General features: G+C 39.3%; 1 protein-coding gene across 1 annotated transcript; it reads left to right on the top strand.

The window, feature by feature from the left end:
* The first annotated feature begins 161 nt into the window (after nucleotides 1–161).
* Nucleotides 162–19,373, top strand: fbxo8 (F-box protein 8). Its single transcript, XM_039804245.1, has 8 exons — nucleotides 162–385; nucleotides 2,764–2,866; nucleotides 4,790–4,873; nucleotides 8,725–8,869; nucleotides 9,379–9,505; nucleotides 9,813–9,931; nucleotides 10,294–10,490; nucleotides 15,826–19,373. The coding sequence occupies exons 2-8, from the start codon at nucleotides 2,764–2,766 to the stop codon at nucleotides 16,011–16,013; spliced, it is 963 nt and encodes a 320-aa protein (XP_039660179.1). The 5' UTR covers nucleotides 162–385; the 3' UTR covers nucleotides 16,014–19,373.
* The last annotated feature ends 624 nt before the right edge of the window (nucleotides 19,374–19,997 follow it).

Below are 19,997 nucleotides of genomic sequence, written 5' to 3'. Positions count from 1 at the left end.
CTTTTTCGCTGAGTTTATCTAGCTAGTTTATCAATTTGTCATAGGCAATGCGAATTTACAAAGAAAATGAATGCGTTCGACTCCTCGTTGTAAAATTCTAAATTGTCCTTCAGTTCATGTTTCTGTGATGACTGGGCTGGGGAGAGAACAGGGGAGGGGCAGAGGTGACAGGAGGAGGAGGAGTGTGTAAAAATACATCCATGGTGTCAAACAGATGATAGACCGCGGTATGAAGGGTTCCCCCTGAACCTAAGGAGCAACTGCTCTAATTTTAGTTGTGCTTGGCTAAATGAAATGACAACTGGATACGTTTGACAGCGAGGAACCCGCATTTCCAGCTGTACTTGTGTGCAGGTCGGGTTGTCAGAGGACTCACTAAACTCAGGTAACGTTATGTAGTCCATGGTTACGCCGCTGTATCGTAATCATTAGGAAATACTGCACCATGCTTCTTAAATAAATAAGACCAATGTCCTTTAATAGTGCAGCAAAATCTATCTGCTTGGGTCGACACTGTCTTCGTCAACTTAAACTAGCTCGGTAAGCTAACTCGGGGATTTGTTAAAAGATATTGTGACTAATAGCCAGTTCAACCAATGACGTTCCATTTTGAATGCTGTTGTGATATGTCTGACCAATGATATAGAAGGTAGGGCGGGACTAAAGGTCAAACTACCTTGCTTGCTCGAACTTCCAACGTTGATGTTTACAACAGTGTAATAGAATTAGTTTATGCAACACAGCTGACGTTAGACAGGCTGAAAGGGAAATGAAGACGGGGCAGTTTATTAAAAAAGACCGGGCAGTATTACTGCTTTGTTTATTGGTACACACTTATAAGTCGACTAACATATATGTAGCTAATCTTGAAGTTAGTCAGCAAAGAATTCTGACAATGCTTTGAGTAGAAAGGTGCCTTTATTTCTGTGATGCTAACGTTCATTTTTGTCAGCAGGGGCATATGCATACTGAAAGTCAGTGGTTGGTATATAATGTCACACGCGGTTATCTGATTTTTCAGTTACACTTCACTGATGTCTGCCATATTGTAAGCACTGTGCAATAATAACATCATAAACCTGTATAACTACCACAGGTCATTTAAAAAAAAAAGCCAACCCAAAGCTTGTATTATTACTGGTTAATTACACTAACAAAATGTGAAATTACAGGTCTCTCTCTCTCTCTCTCTCTCAATTAAATTAATTCAAAGGGGCTTTATTGGCATTGGGAACATATCTTTACATTGCCAAAGCAAGTGTGAAATAAAAACCAAAAACATGTACGTACAATACATAAAGATCTACTAGAATAAAGAAATGTGTAGCTGTGTAGCATTTGCAACATTGTAATCAAATTTATAAATGAAAATAGGTCAAGTTTAACTTAAACATACAAACAGAACAATTTAGATTTTCCTCTTAATCTCTCTCTTGCTCTCTCTCTCTCTCTCTCTCTCTGCATATAATAAAACAATTTTGTTTAAGTCATAACCACCTACTTGTATTGACAAAGACACTCTCATAGACATGATTCAATATATCAAACGTTGTACAGTTCTAGGGATTTCTATGCATATTATTTGAGACTTAAAAAGGAGTCAGGTTTTTTGCCTGACCCATTTTAAGTGGTTTCTCTGCAGCGCATACGCTTCAACATGACACAAGCAGTGCTTTACAATCTAACAATTTGATATACTGTTTTCCCCATCTCAAGCAGCAGAACTTACAATGGTTGGGCAGATTTAGTATAAAACCTGTGTTGAATTGTTTAACTTACTATTGGATAAATCAAATACATTTCTATGGATAGTCTGAATCATATGATACAAAAGTATTGTTACATTATGAGAATCATTCTGCCCAGTGGTTAGTACATGTTAGTACAAGTAAGTGTGAACACATTCAGGGAACTTGACTCTGGCCTATGTTGCTCTCAAAGAATATACGGCTAAAAAATAAGGACAACAAGGCTGAACAAAGTAAACAAATATTTGACGACTATGTACAGATATAGGTTTGTATATAAAAAAGTGAATATATACATACACATGCATGCATACACATACATACATACAACAGCTATATGCAGTAAGACAATAATAGGGCAATGCAAAAGTGCAAATAAATAATTATTAATAAACAGGTTGCTTATATCTGAGGTAGGTGGGTATGGTACAGTGTATATTTGGCAGATATTTACTTGTTTAAATCATGTGTTCAACACTATTAAATATATATTTTACTTGAAATGTGGATGCTTGGTGTTACAGGGTTATTGGACAGTGATGGATCCTGACACTATGGACCGGTGTTAAGTCTTCATTATAGTAACAGCCTACAAATACAGTACAGTGGACATAGAGTATAATTAATGTAATAACCTTTTTGTGATCATATTCAGTCAGTGTTTCTGACAGACACATGGATTAGATTTAACTAGAATTAGTTTTAGTCCAATGTACAGTATGTGATAAAAATATTTCTTCATGCACAATACATGAATGGGATTATGAAAAACAAATCGTCATAAGTATGATCACATTACTGCATGTAAACGTACTGATATACGAGCAGTTGTCAAATGCTGACCGTTCCAGAACAGTACTTTTCCTGTGAGGTATAAATAAGAAAATGGACAATGAGTGTGTAGGCACCATCTGCCATTTATTACCATACATATGGGTGAACTGTAATACAGCATATTATAAAATATTATCATCAAAGTGACTTGTTTGTACTGTGTTACTGTGCTGTCATATAGATGGGTCAAGCACTGTGGAGGCTGCCTCCCAGACAACAGCAGCAGCTTCAGGAAGAGCTTGCAGACCGACTGGCTGACCGAGGAGGAGGAGGACAAGAGCAAGGTAATCTGAACATTTTTAACATGAATGTTACTTTTGGCTGAGGATATGTAATTTATGAGACTGCTGAGGTAGCATTATGCACCTCTAATGTGAATGAAATGAAGACTATGGATTTATTTAATAGTTTGACTAGACTTTTTAATTCCACAGATTGAATCTGAATTTACTTTTTTAGCATTTATTGCCACACACTTTGCCACATATACAAATACAGAGACAGATACCTTTATTTGTCCCCGAAGGGCAAATCAGTTTCTACAGTCTATGGGGGGGGTTGAGAGTCAATGACAGTGGGGGACCGTTATTTCTCGCATATATTATCACTGTCAGTATGTTCCTTGAGTGACTCAACCAGACACAATAGCATAGGTCATTGTGTACATTTATGAAAGAACAATAAAAAGGACCAACACTCTTTAAAACTGATGTTTTTGGAGAGACAATGAAATAAATAAATACAACCCAAACGGTGCAGTTTCCACCCAATGCAGAAACTGGTGTCGCCGGTTAGTCAGGTAGTGTGAAAACAAGACGAGAAGATAGCAAGTTGTGTAGTGTGAACAGTACAGCGATCTGATGACTTTAAAGGTCTTGTAGTGGGAACTCAGCCAGTGGTGGAAAAAGTATTCAGATCCTTTACTTCAGTAGAGGTAATACCACACCATAAAAAAAACTCTGTTACAAGTAAAAGTCCTGCATTGAAAATGTAACTTAAGTAAAAGGATGTAAGTATCATCAGAAAAATTTACTTAAAGGAGTAAAAGTACTCAATGCAGACAGATCCTCACAGTTTAGAAACTGGAAACGATCCAAACAGTCAATCAACTAAGTGTTTAATCTGCTAATCAGGCCGTTATATTGTTGGCTAGTTTAATTTAGAATTAAACATTGAATTCTTTATACTGCTTGTTTTGAGTGCAAACATCTTAATTTGTAAAGTAACTAGTAAGTAAAGCTGTCAGATGAATGTAACGGAGTAAAAAGTAGAAAGTGGCATGAAAAGAAAAGACTCAAGTAAAGTACAAGTACCTCAAATTTGTACTTAAGTACAGTACTTAGTTTGTCTGCTATACATTTGACCCCACCTGACTATCATTCTTGCTCCTGTGTTTCAGTTTGTCTTGTTGTTGTTTAGCTCCAGCAATGTGTCTCTTTCTTGTTGCTATGCTCCTAGAATTTTCGCATCCAAGCTTTTCTCGTAAGTCTTTAAATGTAATCCTGAGTGACTCCAAGTAAGCCACAATGTTCCATGTTGGCAAAAATGCAAATGTTTTACACAAAGGAGGCAAGGCCAATAGAGCAAAATAAAGGTTTGAACCTTCCTCTTTCTTTGTGTTGGAATTTTAAACTCTGGTGGATTTATGAGGACTATGGTTAACTGCTCCTCAGATCTGTGCAGGGTAAATCCAGACAGCTAGCTAGACTATCTGTCCAATCTGAGTTTTCTGTTGCACGACTAAAACTACTTTTGAACGTACACATGTTCCACCAAAACAAGTTCCTTCCCGAGGCTATTTTGCGGAGGTGCCGTGCGGAGCTTAGCGCCGCCGATGATGATGGTGATTGGTTTAAAGAAATTCTCTCAGATGAACTTGTAAAACGAGACAGTGCTCACATTATGTCACCCACAAGTGGGACTGTTATCGCAGTGCATTCTGGTAGTTGTAGGTTTTCTATGTTTTGAGGGAAAGGGAATACCACCGCTTCGTTTTCTTTGGTCTTGTAGCACCAATTTTTAAAATGTTTACGCTATTCTACTGCAGACAGCCCAGCTTTATGAGAGTCCATCCATCCATTGTAATCCATAAAATACTTTAAGTTAAATGATGACAATAACTCAATCAATCTTAAACTACAATGCATGCTGGGAAACTTCCTAAATAGTAGGAAGCAAGTAATGAATGATTGTTTGTTTGTTCATAGGGAGAGATGGAGGTCCCCAGAGAAGAGTTCCTCAGCAGTGTCATGGCCCTGACATCTACCATCTGCTGAGAACACGCATGGGAGGTATGAACACACACACACTCACACACACTCACACACACACACACACACACACACACACACACACAGCTACTACTAACTCTCTTCATGAGCACTTTGCTCGCTCTTATTATGAAATTTGGGTTGTTCAGTGTACTTCAGGTTGCCCTTCTACTTTCCATTATTTCTGATGGCGTGTGCATACAGTCAGCACAGTTAGAAAAAATAGGGATTGGTTTGCTACCTACAGAGGAAGCCATCACTTCAATTGATTTCTTTTTTATTTGGACAATGCACATTAATCAACATTTCTGTAAATGCGCCAGTGTTTGCCAGACGGCTAATTTTCAGCTGTAGTCCTTTTAGTTACCTATCATGGACCTGCTCGGAGCGGGGATGAAACTCTGCAGTGCCAACTTGATGTGAGGCAGAAGGGCTAACAACTGACCCACCGTGTACCAGACTCTCGTATATTTAATTTGTACAGAGAGTCTGGCCACTCTCCATTGACAAGTGTTAACTTCCTTGAAGGCGGGTACTCTGTTGAAGTTTAAAACTATTGGATCTGCCCAAAGCCACTCTGGATCTGCCATAACCAATCGCATGTGCAACAAGAGGGGAGACCGACAACTATCGGCTTAATAACGTGATTATGTATCACGCACAGGATGATACATTTCAACAGAGATAGATGATAAACATGTTTCATGCATTTTTGCAGCCTTCATTTGAATTCATTGTGGTGAGTTAAGTGCTTCAACACCAGTTAGAGTGTTTAGATTTGCCACAGGGGGGACACGCAAAGACACGCAGCGGGCCTGTGGCGAAAAGTTGAGACTGACTCAACTTTTGGAGAAACGCAACCCAACGTCACGCTGCGGTGGCCAGTCATGTAACCAGCAATCAGACTTGTCAGTCGGTCTGAGGCGGTTTGAGAGTCCCGTACAGGAAACAGTAACATCACTGCCTCTATCGCTGCCAAGAGAAAGTTTTCTTTCTCTCTTTCTTCAAGATCTATAAACGATCTGACAGAACAGTAGTTCAGTCAGGAACACTCTCGTCATACATTTAACCATTTATTGCAACAAATGGAAACACAGTTATGCTTGGCGCTGATGGCTCCGCTCTGGATAATGCTCCCTGGAGCAGCCGAGCAGCATGCTAAGCTGAAACAGGGAGCACCATGCAGAAACCCCCTTGGGTATAATAGGGTGAGCCAAAAGAAGGACACTGAAAACCATTTTAAACTTTGAGTCATGTTAGGACTCTGAACTAGGAAGGTGGAGGCTGGGGAGGTGGAGGCAAAGCGTTGCCTGCGGCATTTCAACTCTTGCAATGGCTGATATAATAGATTAAATCTAAACCAAGCTCAACCCCTCCACCAAGGCACAGGGGTCCCCATTCTTAATTGGTCAGTATGATGCATCAAGTCAACAGCCATGAGTGGCTAACCATCACTTGCACTTTTTGCAAAGTGTCCGTCCACACATCGAACACAAATTTTGAGGCAGCTAGTGACAGAGAGCTGTCTGATCTTTGTGGTGTGTTCAGCAGAAGACATGATGCAGTCTGTCTTTTTGAGCTCTTGTTCATCCTTGCCAGTTCTTCAAAATACAAGTAAAACAGGCAAACCTAAAGGAAAAGAAACTTATATTTGTGAAAAGCTCTGCACTTCTCTCTAACTCATCTTTGGGCTGGGCGGATGGAACCTCACTGTCATCTACTGGAAAGTGGCTACAAGTCAGGGAGGACGTGGAGAAGAATGCAACCAAAAGGCTTCAAAACTACCATATTCTAGTACCAGTGCATTAGAAATCCTGTGTCACACGAAATTTAAATTTAAATATTTGTTTTAAGCAATATTACGTGAGAGGGTGTGATTTAATATCATATTATTGGCACAGCAGTGATGCTTACGGACGCATCACTGTTGTGCCACTGCAGGGGTTTTCAAAGTGGGGTCCGGGACCCCCAGGGGTCCTTGAGGGGTGTCCAGGGGGTTCCCCAGCAAAAAGAGAATGATTTTTTTCACTATAATACCATTCATAAATAACACAATGACAGAATATGACTGTTTTGGTCATGGGTTTCATACACTTTCTGTGATAAAACATCTAGAGGCAAAAATCCTATCAGATGGGGGTCCGTGGTCTAACCCAGGGGTCTTCAACGTAGTGTTCATTTCGTCAACAACCTTTTTTTCCATGACTAAGATGAGACGATGATGAGACTGCGCCAATGTCCAAAAACGCTGACTAAGACTAAATTAACATGCATTATTGTTGACGAAAAAAGACGAGACTAAAATGTTTTGCATAAAATAAAAACTAAGATAAAATCTCTCTTCATTTTCGTCTACAATCGCCTCTACTTTTCCATCATGAGATAGAATATTCAGCTGTTACTAGGGTTGGGTACCGAGACCCGGTGCTAATACGGCACCGACAGGTGCCTTAACGACCGTTATCTACCGGACCGAATAGCAACGCAGATTTTGGTGCCACTTAAATGCCTGCACTTCTCTCTGATGCTCCTAAACGGACGTTAGAGGGAACTGAAACATCGCTGCACGAGATGCTAGTTAACACTACATTTGGCAGCAGGTAACGTTAGCCTACCATTAGCTAGCAGCTGGAGTAAACATGGTTAAAATGCTGACAGCTAAACGGTGTAAAGTTTGTCTGTATTTAACTGTGTAGGATTCCAACAGGGAGACGTACGACAGTCTGCAGCTGCCGTTGTCTGAAAAACATATGTTGCGTTCACTTCAAACTCGCCTCGCCAGCCTCGTGCTGCGTTCAATGTTATTGTAAATACAATTTTCCCATGCAGTGGTTCTTTTTGTCGTTTAACAGGAATTTACTGGTGAAATAAGGAAGAGGCTCGATATTTATATAACTTTATATAATTTATTTTTATATAACTATTTGACTGAATGGTTATCAGAAATAATCTCAGAAATAATTAATTTAAAAAAAGACTAAAATGTTTTGACTAAAACTTGACTAAGATATATTGAGTTCTCTTTTGACTAAAACTAGACTAAAATGACGAGACTTTTAGTCAACTAAAACTTGACTAAAAAAAACATGTGAATGACTAAATATGACTAAAACTAACAAGGATATTTGGCACAAGACTAAGACTAAATAAAAAATAGGTGACAAAATGAACACTACGTTTTTTAAGCTAAGGACCCCTTAACTGAGTGAGATGGAGCAGGGACCCCCTACTACATATATTGTATAATATGAAGTTGCATATTAAACTGGGCTTACAATAACATGTAGGGCGACCTAAAACCTTTATACATACCTAATTAGTACATAGAATACTAAGCTAATGAAATAATTGTTGGCATCATTTTATATGTCATTTTTATATGTCAGTTTTATTGTTAAACATACATGTGGCACAGATCTGTTGTCTGCTGTGAACGGATCCCCCTACATTCAGGAAGTGTCTTTTTTTAAGAGCAGATACAATAAAAGGGGAGTTCAAAATCTGAATTAGTTGATGAAAACCATGTGTAGCAATATATAATAATATTGAGGATGTGAAACGTGATGCATCGTGATACTGAATCGATTCAAATCGTTGACAGGATAATCGTAATCGAATTGTGACACCAGTGAAGATTCACACCCCTAATAAAAAAAAATATCTAAATCTATTTTTAATTTAACTGGAATGTTGACATGGAAATAGTGGAGTAATATTTTAAGTGATGCAAATAGGGTGCTTAAACAGTTCTGGGTGTGCTGTCATGCAGATTTGAGCACATTCTAAATGTCTAGTTGACCAATCAGACTGCCTTCTCGGATCTACTTGTTGTATAATTCTGCATCCCTCCTTCTTTTTCTTGGTGACTGTAGGTAGGGAACAGCACGGTTTTATAGATTTGGAGATGTTACCACCCGAATTAGGCATCACCATACTGTCGTACCTGAATGCTACTGATCTGTGCCTGGCGGGCTGTGTGTGGCAGGACCTGGGAAATGACGAATATCTATGGCAAGGGTAAGGACAAGGTTCAACTCTACTTTCTGTCATCTTTTTGTGGTGATTAAACTAATCAGTTGGGGATTTGATGCAGGTTCATAAATGATTCTGAACAGTTGTATTGTTTGATCTGCTGTACTGTATACACAATAAATGATGGCAGGTAGACTTACAGGAGACAGAATGTTCAAGGTGTTGTTGTTTCTCTCAACATGCTGTCTTCGTCAATTGTTGTCTGTCAATTTGCCAGACAAGCATTACATTACATGTCATTTAGCTGACGCTTCTATCCAAAGTGACTTACAATTGCTATATATATATCAGAGGGAACACGCCTCTGGAGCAACTAGGGGTTAAGTGTCTCGCTCAGGGACACATTGGTTGATGTATTGCAGTGGGAATTGAACCCAGATCTCCCACACCAAAGGCATGTGTCATATCCACTGCGCCATCACCACCCATCTCCACATGTATGCAGTATTGTGTACTTTTTATTTACTTCTATAACCCCTGTGTGTATCCATCAGGCTGTGTAAGTCCACATGGGGACACTGCTCCATCTACAACAGAAGACTACCTGCTGGTTTCTCATACAGAAGACTATATCTCCAACTAGATGAAGGCAGCCTGACATTCAATTCCAACTCACAGGAGGTAAACGTGGCCAAACACACACTACCTCACTGTGTGCGTGCGCGTGTGCCCGTGGAGTGTGTGCACATGTTGGTGTCTGGAACGATGTCATGACAAAATTATGTATTTGATGATGTCATTATTCTTAACCTCTGATGTTTTTACACATGACAGTGTGTGTGTATGTCTGGATGGATTAAGAAACTGTTAGCCGTACATGTACACTCAGAAGATATGATTCTCTCTCTGTGTGTGTGTGTGTGTGTGTGTGTGTGTGTGTGTGTGTGTGTGTGTGTGTGTGTGTGTGTGTGTGTGTGTGTGTGTGTAGGGTATCGGGTATTTCATGTCTAAAGGTATACTAGTGGATCATCCGACAGAGCTGGCTAAATTCATCTTCTACACTAGACGGCTCAACTGGAAGATGCTGAGGGTTTACCTGGATGAAAGGTTAACACAGAAATACAAAATACCCACAAACTCACCACTTGACTTCCACAACAGTTTGTGATAATGAAAAGTTTACATTTTTACAATTGATACTTCTGTGACAACAACTCATTTGATACTTCTGTATTGCCTTAAGAAGGTCTACAACCATGCCCTGAAATGATTAGACTTTTTTATTTTTTATTATTTCATGAGAGTGGTGTTTATTTATTGTGTCTACGATATTAAATATATTTTTATTGGTTCCCTGTAATTAGAATTCCAAATTTCGTAATTCCGTAACTTTCCTTACACTGTACAAATAAAAAAAAATGGTCGCGTCTGTCATGCCATTTAGTCTGTATTTATGTATGTGTGTGCAGGCGGGATGTCCTGGACGAGTTGGTGACCCTCCATAACTTCAGTAACCAGTTTCTACCCAACGCTCTGCGGGATTTCTTCAGACACATCCACGCGCCAGAGGAGAGAGGAGAGTATCTGGAAACCCTCATCACCAAGTTCAGCCACAGGTTTTGTACCTGTAACCCTGGTCTTGTGAGAGACCTGGGCCTCAGTCCTGGTTAGTACACACACACACACACACCACACACACACACATACATAAATACAGAACACATACTGTATGTTCACAAAAGGTTTTTGTAGTTCTGGTTCTAGGCTTATTGGTATTAATTAAATACTTACATAGTAGTTGTAGGCAGACTTGTGAAAAATGGTGCTTGGTAGCAAACAACAAAAATGTCTGCTGGTATAAAGTCTAGTCTGTCCCGACTAAAAAATCTGTGCAAAAACTAAGGATACTTTGTTGTGATTGTAACTAATTTCATCATTTAAGTTTAGTCAAGTCCAGCCAAGCCAGTTTAACTTGAAAAGCTCACAAACTTCACAAACTTGCCTCAGGGGGCTTTAAAATCTGTACAGCAAATGACATCCTCTGTCCTTAGACTCTCGATTTAGAGAAGGAAAAACTCCATAAAAAGCCTTCAAGAGGCAAAAATATGAAAGAAACCTCAGGAGCATCATCTGAGAGATCCCTCTCCCTGGACAGACAGACGTGCAATAGATGTGTGTACAGAATAGGCCAACAGAGTAAAATTACAATATGAAATATCAGACAAAATTATAGATTGATTTTAAACATTCATTCATTAATTCCATCTTTTATTTATACCCGTTAGATCATTTGGGGGTGACCCTCATTTACAATGACATTGAGTCAATTACACAAACAAAAAGGTAAAACAAAACAACAACAAAGAGATATACTAACAAAATAAGAGGGACTACCATTATGAAAATAATAATGTTATAGATAAATTAAGATGTAAAATAAAGTTGCCTGGTATACGCCTGGCTGCATCATATAGCTCAATCATCAGGTATCAATCCTTCTCATTTAGGCCACAGAAACGATGTCAGCGAGCACTTTGTACTATGGATTCTTCAGGACAAGTAATAAGTTCAAGAATGGGAACATTTCCATTTTAAGTAAATAATATGGCCTAATGTGATCCTATAGTGTGTTACTCTGCACTTGCTTTTTGATTATTACAAAAAATAAAGCAAAATTATCATCGTAAAGTAGAAGATATATTTCACATCACATAAATTATGAACAGGTAAGGGAGTCTTGAAGAGGATTCTTTCTCGGTGTTGACTGTCTCTCATTTGGAGTCGGTCTTGCCTCGATCTCAACTAGTCCTGGTCTTGGACTTGTCTTGGACTCAACAAAAGGTGGACTTGACTACAGCCCTGCTTTAAGTATTAGGTTTAATAGATTCAGTGAGACTAAGAAGATCCACCAGAAGGACATTCATAACAGGTATACATACCTGATGTAATCAAACGTTAAGCAACTATTATAATGTCTATATTATATAAAGTTAAAGGTGCCCTGCCACACAAAACCGTTTTTACTTGCATTTTTTTTTAAATATGTTAGGTCCATATGTGTTTGTGTTATGTCGTGAATGTGAAAATGAACTGCTTTCCTCTGTCAGCTCTAGCCACTGAACAGAAATAAGCGGAGAAATCAGACCAATTACAAAAGCTGGTCAGTCTGACATGGTGTTGCCTGAGCTCATTACTATTCATGAGCTCGCCCAGTTGCACTGGGTAAAGGATGCTGATAGCCAGGCTCTCATTGGCTAGCTGTTAGCCAATCAGAGTCAAGCAGCTTAGCTCGGTGAATATTAATGAGAACTGGCAGAAATCAAGCTGAGTCTTCCCGCAGGCTTTCTATACCATGCTAGAATGGCTTGAAACAAGGTAACCAAGGCATTTTTTCCACAAAAAATGTTACAGAGTTCATGGTAGAACTTCAGACATTACCACAGAGTAATGAAATATGTGTGGCAGGGCACCTTTTAAAGAGAAGAGTTATAAATTAGAATGTAATTTTTGAAAGTTCTTTCAAAAATTAAAATGTCTTAACATGAATCCAACATATTATTTGCAAATATAAATCCCCACTGATGATGGGCTACTGGCCTATAGGTAAGGTACTCATCTAAAACAACAATTATTATTTTAATAGCTTAGTATTCTATGCACTAAAAAGGTATGTATAAAGGCTTTAGGCTGCCCTACACGTTATTGTAGGCCCAGGTTAATATGCAACTTCATTTTATACAATATATGTAGCAGGGGGTCCCTGTTCCGTCTCTCTTTCAGTTAAGGGGTCCTTAGCTTAATAAATGTTGAAGACCCCTGGTATATAATATAGAACTTTTAGGTGCAAGAATAGCAGAAGATTAAAGTCTTGATAAGGTGACCAAAGAGTAGCACCAGAGGAAATGTCATGTAATAACCAAAATGGTTTGTGATAACGGAAGCATGCTTAGTACATTTCATTGTAATCTTTCCATCAGATTCTGAAATATGTTGTGTACTTTCACAGTCAAGATAATTCAACTTCTGGGGGCCTAAATGTACACAGTACATGTCATGCCAGTATAATTGTTTAATGTTTTAAGATATAACAATATATTGGGCAACATTTATTTCTATCAACAACAACAACAACAAAAAAGAATATGATAATGAATTAAAAAAAAAATTATTGAAAAAACATAATAAGGTACAGGATTTGTGACCACGATATTTGCTGAGGGAGACATTTTACATTTTAGAGTTGAAAAATAAATTTCTTATCCCTTACTGGTGACACTATTCCTATGTTACATTGAACATATTTTGGGCTTTTCTATCCTGCAATTTCTTGTTACATATACAACATATACAAAAGTGCAATACATCTGTGGTAAACTAGAATGATACATTTGCACACCGTTTGTGCTCACGGTTGTGTACGGTGACAATATGACCTTAAGGTGGCGCTAGAGGAAAGCTCATGGACTGTCCCAAATGAAAGAGGCGTTATCCTCTGTTGAACATAAATACATTCAGTACATTTCAAGGCAGAGTCATTAAACTTGAACCAGACATCAGCACTGCAGCTAGAACGCCAAAAACTCTAGTAATAGAAGAAATGATTTTGAAGCTGCTACACTTCTGACCCATTGGCCCAACCACAAAATGAGGGGGAAACCGTCAAGGTTTTATTTTCAAGTAATCCCTGGCTTCAGTATTTTCAATAGGCCATGCATTAAGCAACTAAGGGCTTTGTTAATGTCAGCAGACCATACAGAAACCAATCCCTGACTCTGTTACTGTTAACTCCTTGGAGCTTCTCATATGATTAGAAGGATTAGTGTAATGGTTTTGAGCCCAAGGCTAGAGATGGATGGGTGGCTGCCTTTCTGAAATCAGCCCTTTTATTTCACTTCTATTCTGCCCCTTCCATCCCCTTTGGAAAGTATTGGGCACAGCAGTGGAGAACAGCTTAGACTTTATTAGTAGCACAGTATACATTTATATTTCTCATTCATCCTGTTTAGATATAATTTGAAATAATAAGTCTTATGTACAGACCTTTTCTCTGCCTTTATGGTGGTTCCTCACGCATTCATATTTTGGTTTAACCCTCTAGGGTCTACGGTAATTTTTAGATATCTTCTACTTTTAAGGGTGTTTGCATAAAACTGATCCCCATGTGTTTCATATCAAAATGTCCAGAAAAAAAACGTATACTGCTTTCTGTATAGTGAGGCCCAAAATTGTTCCAGAGCAATGCATAAAGAGATAATTTGGCCCTAAAGCGGAAATATTTCTCAAATCTCTTGTGAAGACACACCTACAGATAATTGTTTTGGTGCTTGAAATGAGGTTACAAAAGTCTTGGGTTCATAAAAGTTGGGTAATATATGAAGAAAATAGTAAATAAATGTCTAAAATGAAATTTTGTAATAGCGCTTTTTGAGTAGGAGTATTGTCAAACATCGCTTGGACTCGCTGATGCATCTTTTGTCCTTAGAGGGTTAAAGGTGCAATATATAATACTGACAGCTAGTATTTAAAATAGTTACTGCAGTACAAATTCAAAATACTGGAGAGAGTTGTCTTCCCCACCCCCTCCTCCCCAGACTCGAAGTTCACGGAGGTTGCCAGGTTGAGACCGGAGCATCCACAACAACGTTGCTAGACGCTTATTCTCACATAGCCAGACATTACTTCACAGCACAGCGGAATAGCTAACATTAGATGCTGGCTATGTTGTCATAAAAGCGCGTGCTCACGTGGAGCTCTGTACCCAACTGACAGACACACTTTTTCTGCTTAGAATTACGGTAGGGACCGCTAAAAACACAACAACCTCGCTGTCCTCTCCACCCGCCAGACAGACGCACTTCCTAGGCTTAGAATTATGATAGGAACCGCTAAAAATACCACTACCTTGCCGTCCTCTCCAACTGAACATACTTTATTGGCTTAGAATTAAGCAATTAACAATCGCTAAACACACTCCAAACTAACGATCTTCCTGATTTACAGCCCCCCTCTCTTGGCTTAAAATAACTCACCGTTGTCGGCTACGGCCACTGAACAGGCTACACATTGTAAACAGTCGTGGCCCGCTTGCCTGGTCCCCAGGTAACGTTAGCAGGGTTAGCATGGCGGTTTTAGCCAGGACCAGTCTGGATCACTTTACTGTCTCAGTTGTTTTTGTGAGTAACCAACTCGAGTACTCTAGCTATATAATTCAATGCGAGTACACAAATGTTGAAATGACATAAAATGCCCGTCCCTGTCGTGATAAATTAGCCTGAAGCTAATGCTTACCTGTTCAGGAGGAAATTAGCCAACTTGGCGTCCTTTTGGGCTCTAAGCTGTCTCCATCTTTCAAAGACATCACCAATATTTACCCAGGGTTTGTTACGTCTCTGGTCACACAACTGTTAGAAACATGCAGTTTTTTTAGGCCTAATAGAATCTATCTCCTGTTTGTTTGTTTGCTGCTTCCATGGCTGTACTAACGTTACAGCTGTAGCACGCTGGGTTTATGTTTTTACAGGTATATCTGGCAACCCGGCCTGGCTGTCAAACTGGGCAGTTGATAACAACACACAGGCCAAAACACGAGCTGAAATTCCGTCACGGAACGGAAATTTCAAAAGGAGAAAATACTGGCATTAACATTGTTGTCAGAAAAGATGGTACTTCAACTTAGTGTGTTTCCTTTATATCTGATGACGAATTGGGGTCATTTTTGGATTTATTACAGTAAATATATTACATATTGGACCTTTTTAAGGGGTTGAATTTGATGTACCATGCATTGTTCTGTAGTGTGAAGCAAGTCCTGACTGTATAAAACATGCTTGATATCAATGACAGGGTTGTCTTTCTCTGACCAGAGCAACTTCAGCCTATACGGGACTCTAGTGGGGCTTTGACTTCTCAGTTTGAACGCTAATAACCTTTTTCTCTTTAGTGCCGCACACAGCTGAGCTCTGTGTGAAAGCTGATCACGGCCTACTATCGTCTCTCTGCAGATGCGGTGTATGTGCTGTGCTACAGTCTGATCCTGCTGTCCATCGACCTGACCAGCCCCCACGTCAAAAACAAAATGTCCAAGAGGGAGTTTATCAGGAACACTCGCCAAGCAGCACATAATGTCTCAGACGACTTTGTAGGCCACCTCTATGACAACATATACCTGATTGGCCACGTGGCTGCGTAGCTCCACCTACCAGCTGACCAGTCAAAATCCTCATACTGCACTGAAGAATAGGAACAGGTGATTGGGTTCCTATACTGTCTGGAAAGTATGAAACTGTGGAGATTGATTTTTTACAATTTTCATGACAACCAATAAATCTTACTAGAAAGTCTCGACAAACAAATACAAATCACTGCACTGTGAGAGAGACTGTGCTACCGAATATTAGTAATGTTCATAGATTTTAATCAAAGGTGTGACACATCTGAAATGTCTTTAAAACCAAAGTCAGTGCAAAGAAGGAGGTTTTAAAGTGGAACCATGGCTGCTTCTCATGTTGCTTAAATTGCCTCCTCGACTCCTCCACTTGCCTCGTGTCTTAGTCCCTCCCACCGAGGAGGCACGGGAGAGACGTGAGGAAATCATGGGAGGAGAGAGGAACCAAGGAAAGGTGTTTCAGAGGGATGAGACGTCCTTTCCTCTGATGCGTTACATTAATTTGTCAGCTGTTTGGGCGGAGTTAGCAACTCCTTCCAGGAAGGCTGCTCTCTGTATCCTCGCCTATGGCTCCACGGCGATCCCTCCTCGATGCTCGCTCCTCTGGGTGGACAAAAGGGCTTTGAGACGGCCTTCACGAAGGAGGGACAGAACCACTTCCGGTTCAGCCGAGAAGCGAGGAGCTATCAAAGAAGCGACATGAGAAGCAGCCTATGTAAAACGAGCTATGATAACTGCACTGACGGATGGTGACTACTGATTGGTGGCGGGAGGAGGCGAAGCACTGCCCTCAGCCTGTCACAGATGCCAGGACAGTCCTGCTGATTTCCTATTGGACAGCTGCTTCACGTTCGCCAGTGGGACAAACACTTGTAGGAAGTGACACAGGGGGGCGTTATTATGAGGCGAACACAAGACCACTCACAAACATCAATAGTAACATTTGCCAGCAACTAATGACAAAGGTACATGGGAGCTGTTCTGCAAATCAGTTGACTTGATACATTGTCCAGAATGTCCAAGTGTCACGATTCAACTAGATCTGGTTCTCTGTGGCTCATACTAGATGTGTTTTTTTGCTCTCCATTTTATGAGTAACATGAACAAGACAACAACACATTGGGCCTCATATATATATATATCCTTAATCCATACTTTTCTTTTGCTTGTATGTGTTCCAAGTCCGAGTCACCATCTGCACAAACTTGACGTAAATGGCTCATTTCAGTCTAATGAATGTCACCTGTCCTTGAGGAGGTGTGTGCTTGTGAGATAAAAAAATTAGCATAATCAACACTGCTAAAACTGCCATATAGGGCTACCTGTTCCACTCTGTTTTTGTGCAGTTTCATTCACAAACGTTTAGCAAAGAGGAAAAAGAAGAATTGCATAGCGCAGAGCTTCAAGTTCTGCGGCCCAAAGTATGCTGATTTAAAAAAACTACCTCTCAGTAAATTGGCAAGAAATGAAGATGATCATATAATGGACAGTACGTTTGGTTTAGTTGTGCATTTTATTTTAGTTGATTTCGCTTTCATATTTAAACTCCAAATTCATTCAGATTAGGCATTAATATAATTCTTACATCAAGCAAGTGTTTTTCCCCAGTGGAGAAAGTACATGGCTGGTGTGATGGGTTTTGGACCACTTGTGAATTTGTTCTGTACCGAAGAGAAAATGTAAATGACATGTAAATCCTAAAAACTGCATACATTTAAATGGATTGTTTTAGAATGAATCTGAAAGGCAACATAGGTCAAAAAAGCAAAGTAGTTTTTTCAATGTTGGAACCAGCTACTTTATATTTTATGCAAGCTTTTGTCCAGATTATGATTGATAACTGAATGTATTAACACTGTTTCTGACACACATGACGTTAGGGAAATGTATAATCTCATTGCTTTGGAGGTGACATGCTTCTTGTGCAGCAGATGGAGCACAGCAGCTTCTATGTTACGCTACTTTATGAGGATGGCAAATAGTATTTGGGAAGTCAGTGTTCTTGATAGACCTGGCTCTAATTTTGGCATCATTATCAAGGAAATGGCTAAAGTCAAGTGTAGAGAAAGAGAATGTTAAGTGAAAAAATGAAGAATTTCCATCAAGTCATTCTACAATTTTGGCTCTTGAATTATCACGGAAGAACAATACCACTGGCTAAAGTCTGTGGACGACTGTAGTAAATTGTATGAGGTTCATGAAGTTCTTGTGTTTAAAAAATAATAATACTGCTATTATTCATTTTTCCACAATGCACACATAATTAATACAGCTTCAGCTTTAGTTCCTGAAGTCATAGGCTTCCATTGTTTTTTTACAAATCCCTGAAAAACAGCCCACAACATAGCTATTGCTGCCATGATATAATAGCATTATCCATCAATTTAAATTAGACGTGTAGTTTTATAATGACTGTAAAACACCACAGCCGCTGCAGTGTCATTCTTCCAGAGATGAATGAGAAAAGATTATTATGCATCTGAAAATTCGACATCCAAGTGTCATTTAGCCTTCCATTCATGCTCACTAACAGTGCAGGCATGGAAAAAAGAGAAAATATTATTTGAAACTATAATTATGGTGATGAAAATGGATGGATGATGGATTACATTTGTCAGTTCAGGATTTTTGAAATAGTGGAAGCCTGTTACATCTGGAGGGCAACACTACAACCGAGTCTGGAGAAATTAAAGTGTACTGTATAAATCAGGACATATTGATGACTTCAATGTATTTTCAGCTGTTGCATTTTTACAAAGGAATCGGTTTAACAAAGATTCCCATCAGACCTGAATGCAGCATGATTGTCACTCTGTGCTAGTAGCTTTGAGTCCCAGCAGCTAGCATGTAGCCGCAGCTAACAGTGAGGTGTCACAGTGGTCTGAATGTAACCATAGGAACAGACAGGCTGACGCAGTGAAGCCGTTTAAAAAAAAACAACCATTTTATAACTAAGGGTTTATATCATATCCTAGATATCTAGTTGCAATACCAACCAACATGTATTTATTTATTTGATTTGTTTTCTATCCAAGTAAATTCTGTTGTAAGAGTCTGTAATGAGGAGTCAATTAGATTGTAAATCTGACCATGGCTGAACTCAGAACATTAATAGCATTGAAGATTGATTATTGCTGATGATGCACACTGATTTAGTTCTATAACTTATAATTGTTTTCTTTAAATTATGAAGGAAATCCACTTCCTGATGTGTGTTTTTTTTTCTTTGTGGTTACTAGAACACTTTATGACTGACAAAATGTACTGAGAAATTGTTCCAAATATCTGACTCATTAAATCTGGGCTTGATTTTGCTGACATGTTTCTCCTGCAGTTTGACAGCTTGAGGTATAAAAAGGTAGTAAAACATTTCATAAATTGTAATCTCATTTCATTTGACCTGCTACATCCAGTCATGAACTTAACAGTTCAGTGATAGATCTGCTTCTTCTGCACTAGATGAAGGTGATGCAGAGATGTGTTTCCTTTCTCTCCAGCAAGTCATATATTGATGATGGTAAGATTACTGTAGCTAATGGCTAATGCTAAATACTGTAACATCACTGAGTTAATTCTACTGCTATTGGGTTGGGTAAGTAGACTGTGATGGCACCCTGCCACATTTCGTCAGAACAGCCAACGTGCAGAGCTGCCGCAGAATTAGAAAGCTATTTAAAGTGACTATATATAACGTTTTAATGTTTCTGAAACGGTGTAATGTTCCATCCGATGATCATAAGTGACCCTGTAACAGGAAATGAGACTACCAGTGAAAAGAACGCTGTTTTTATATAGTTTTTATTGATGACTCTGCCCGGGTCCGATTTCAGCCGCAAAATCACATAATGATTTACGGCAGGTAGACGGCGCTACGGTAACACATTCTGACGGGTCACAGATTTCAGCGTATCACCGGAAACAGCCTGTGTTAAGGCCATTTTATGCTTCTGCGTCGAATCAACGGCGTACCCCCGCAGAACCCTCTGCGTCTACGCCGGAACCTACGCT

Source organism: Perca fluviatilis, chromosome 1, assembly GCF_010015445.1.
Source record: "Perca fluviatilis chromosome 1, GENO_Pfluv_1.0, whole genome shotgun sequence".
In the NCBI taxonomy this organism is placed as follows: Eukaryota; Metazoa; Chordata; class Actinopteri; order Perciformes; family Percidae; genus Perca; species Perca fluviatilis.
This window is presented reverse-complemented; position numbering and strand designations above follow the sequence as displayed.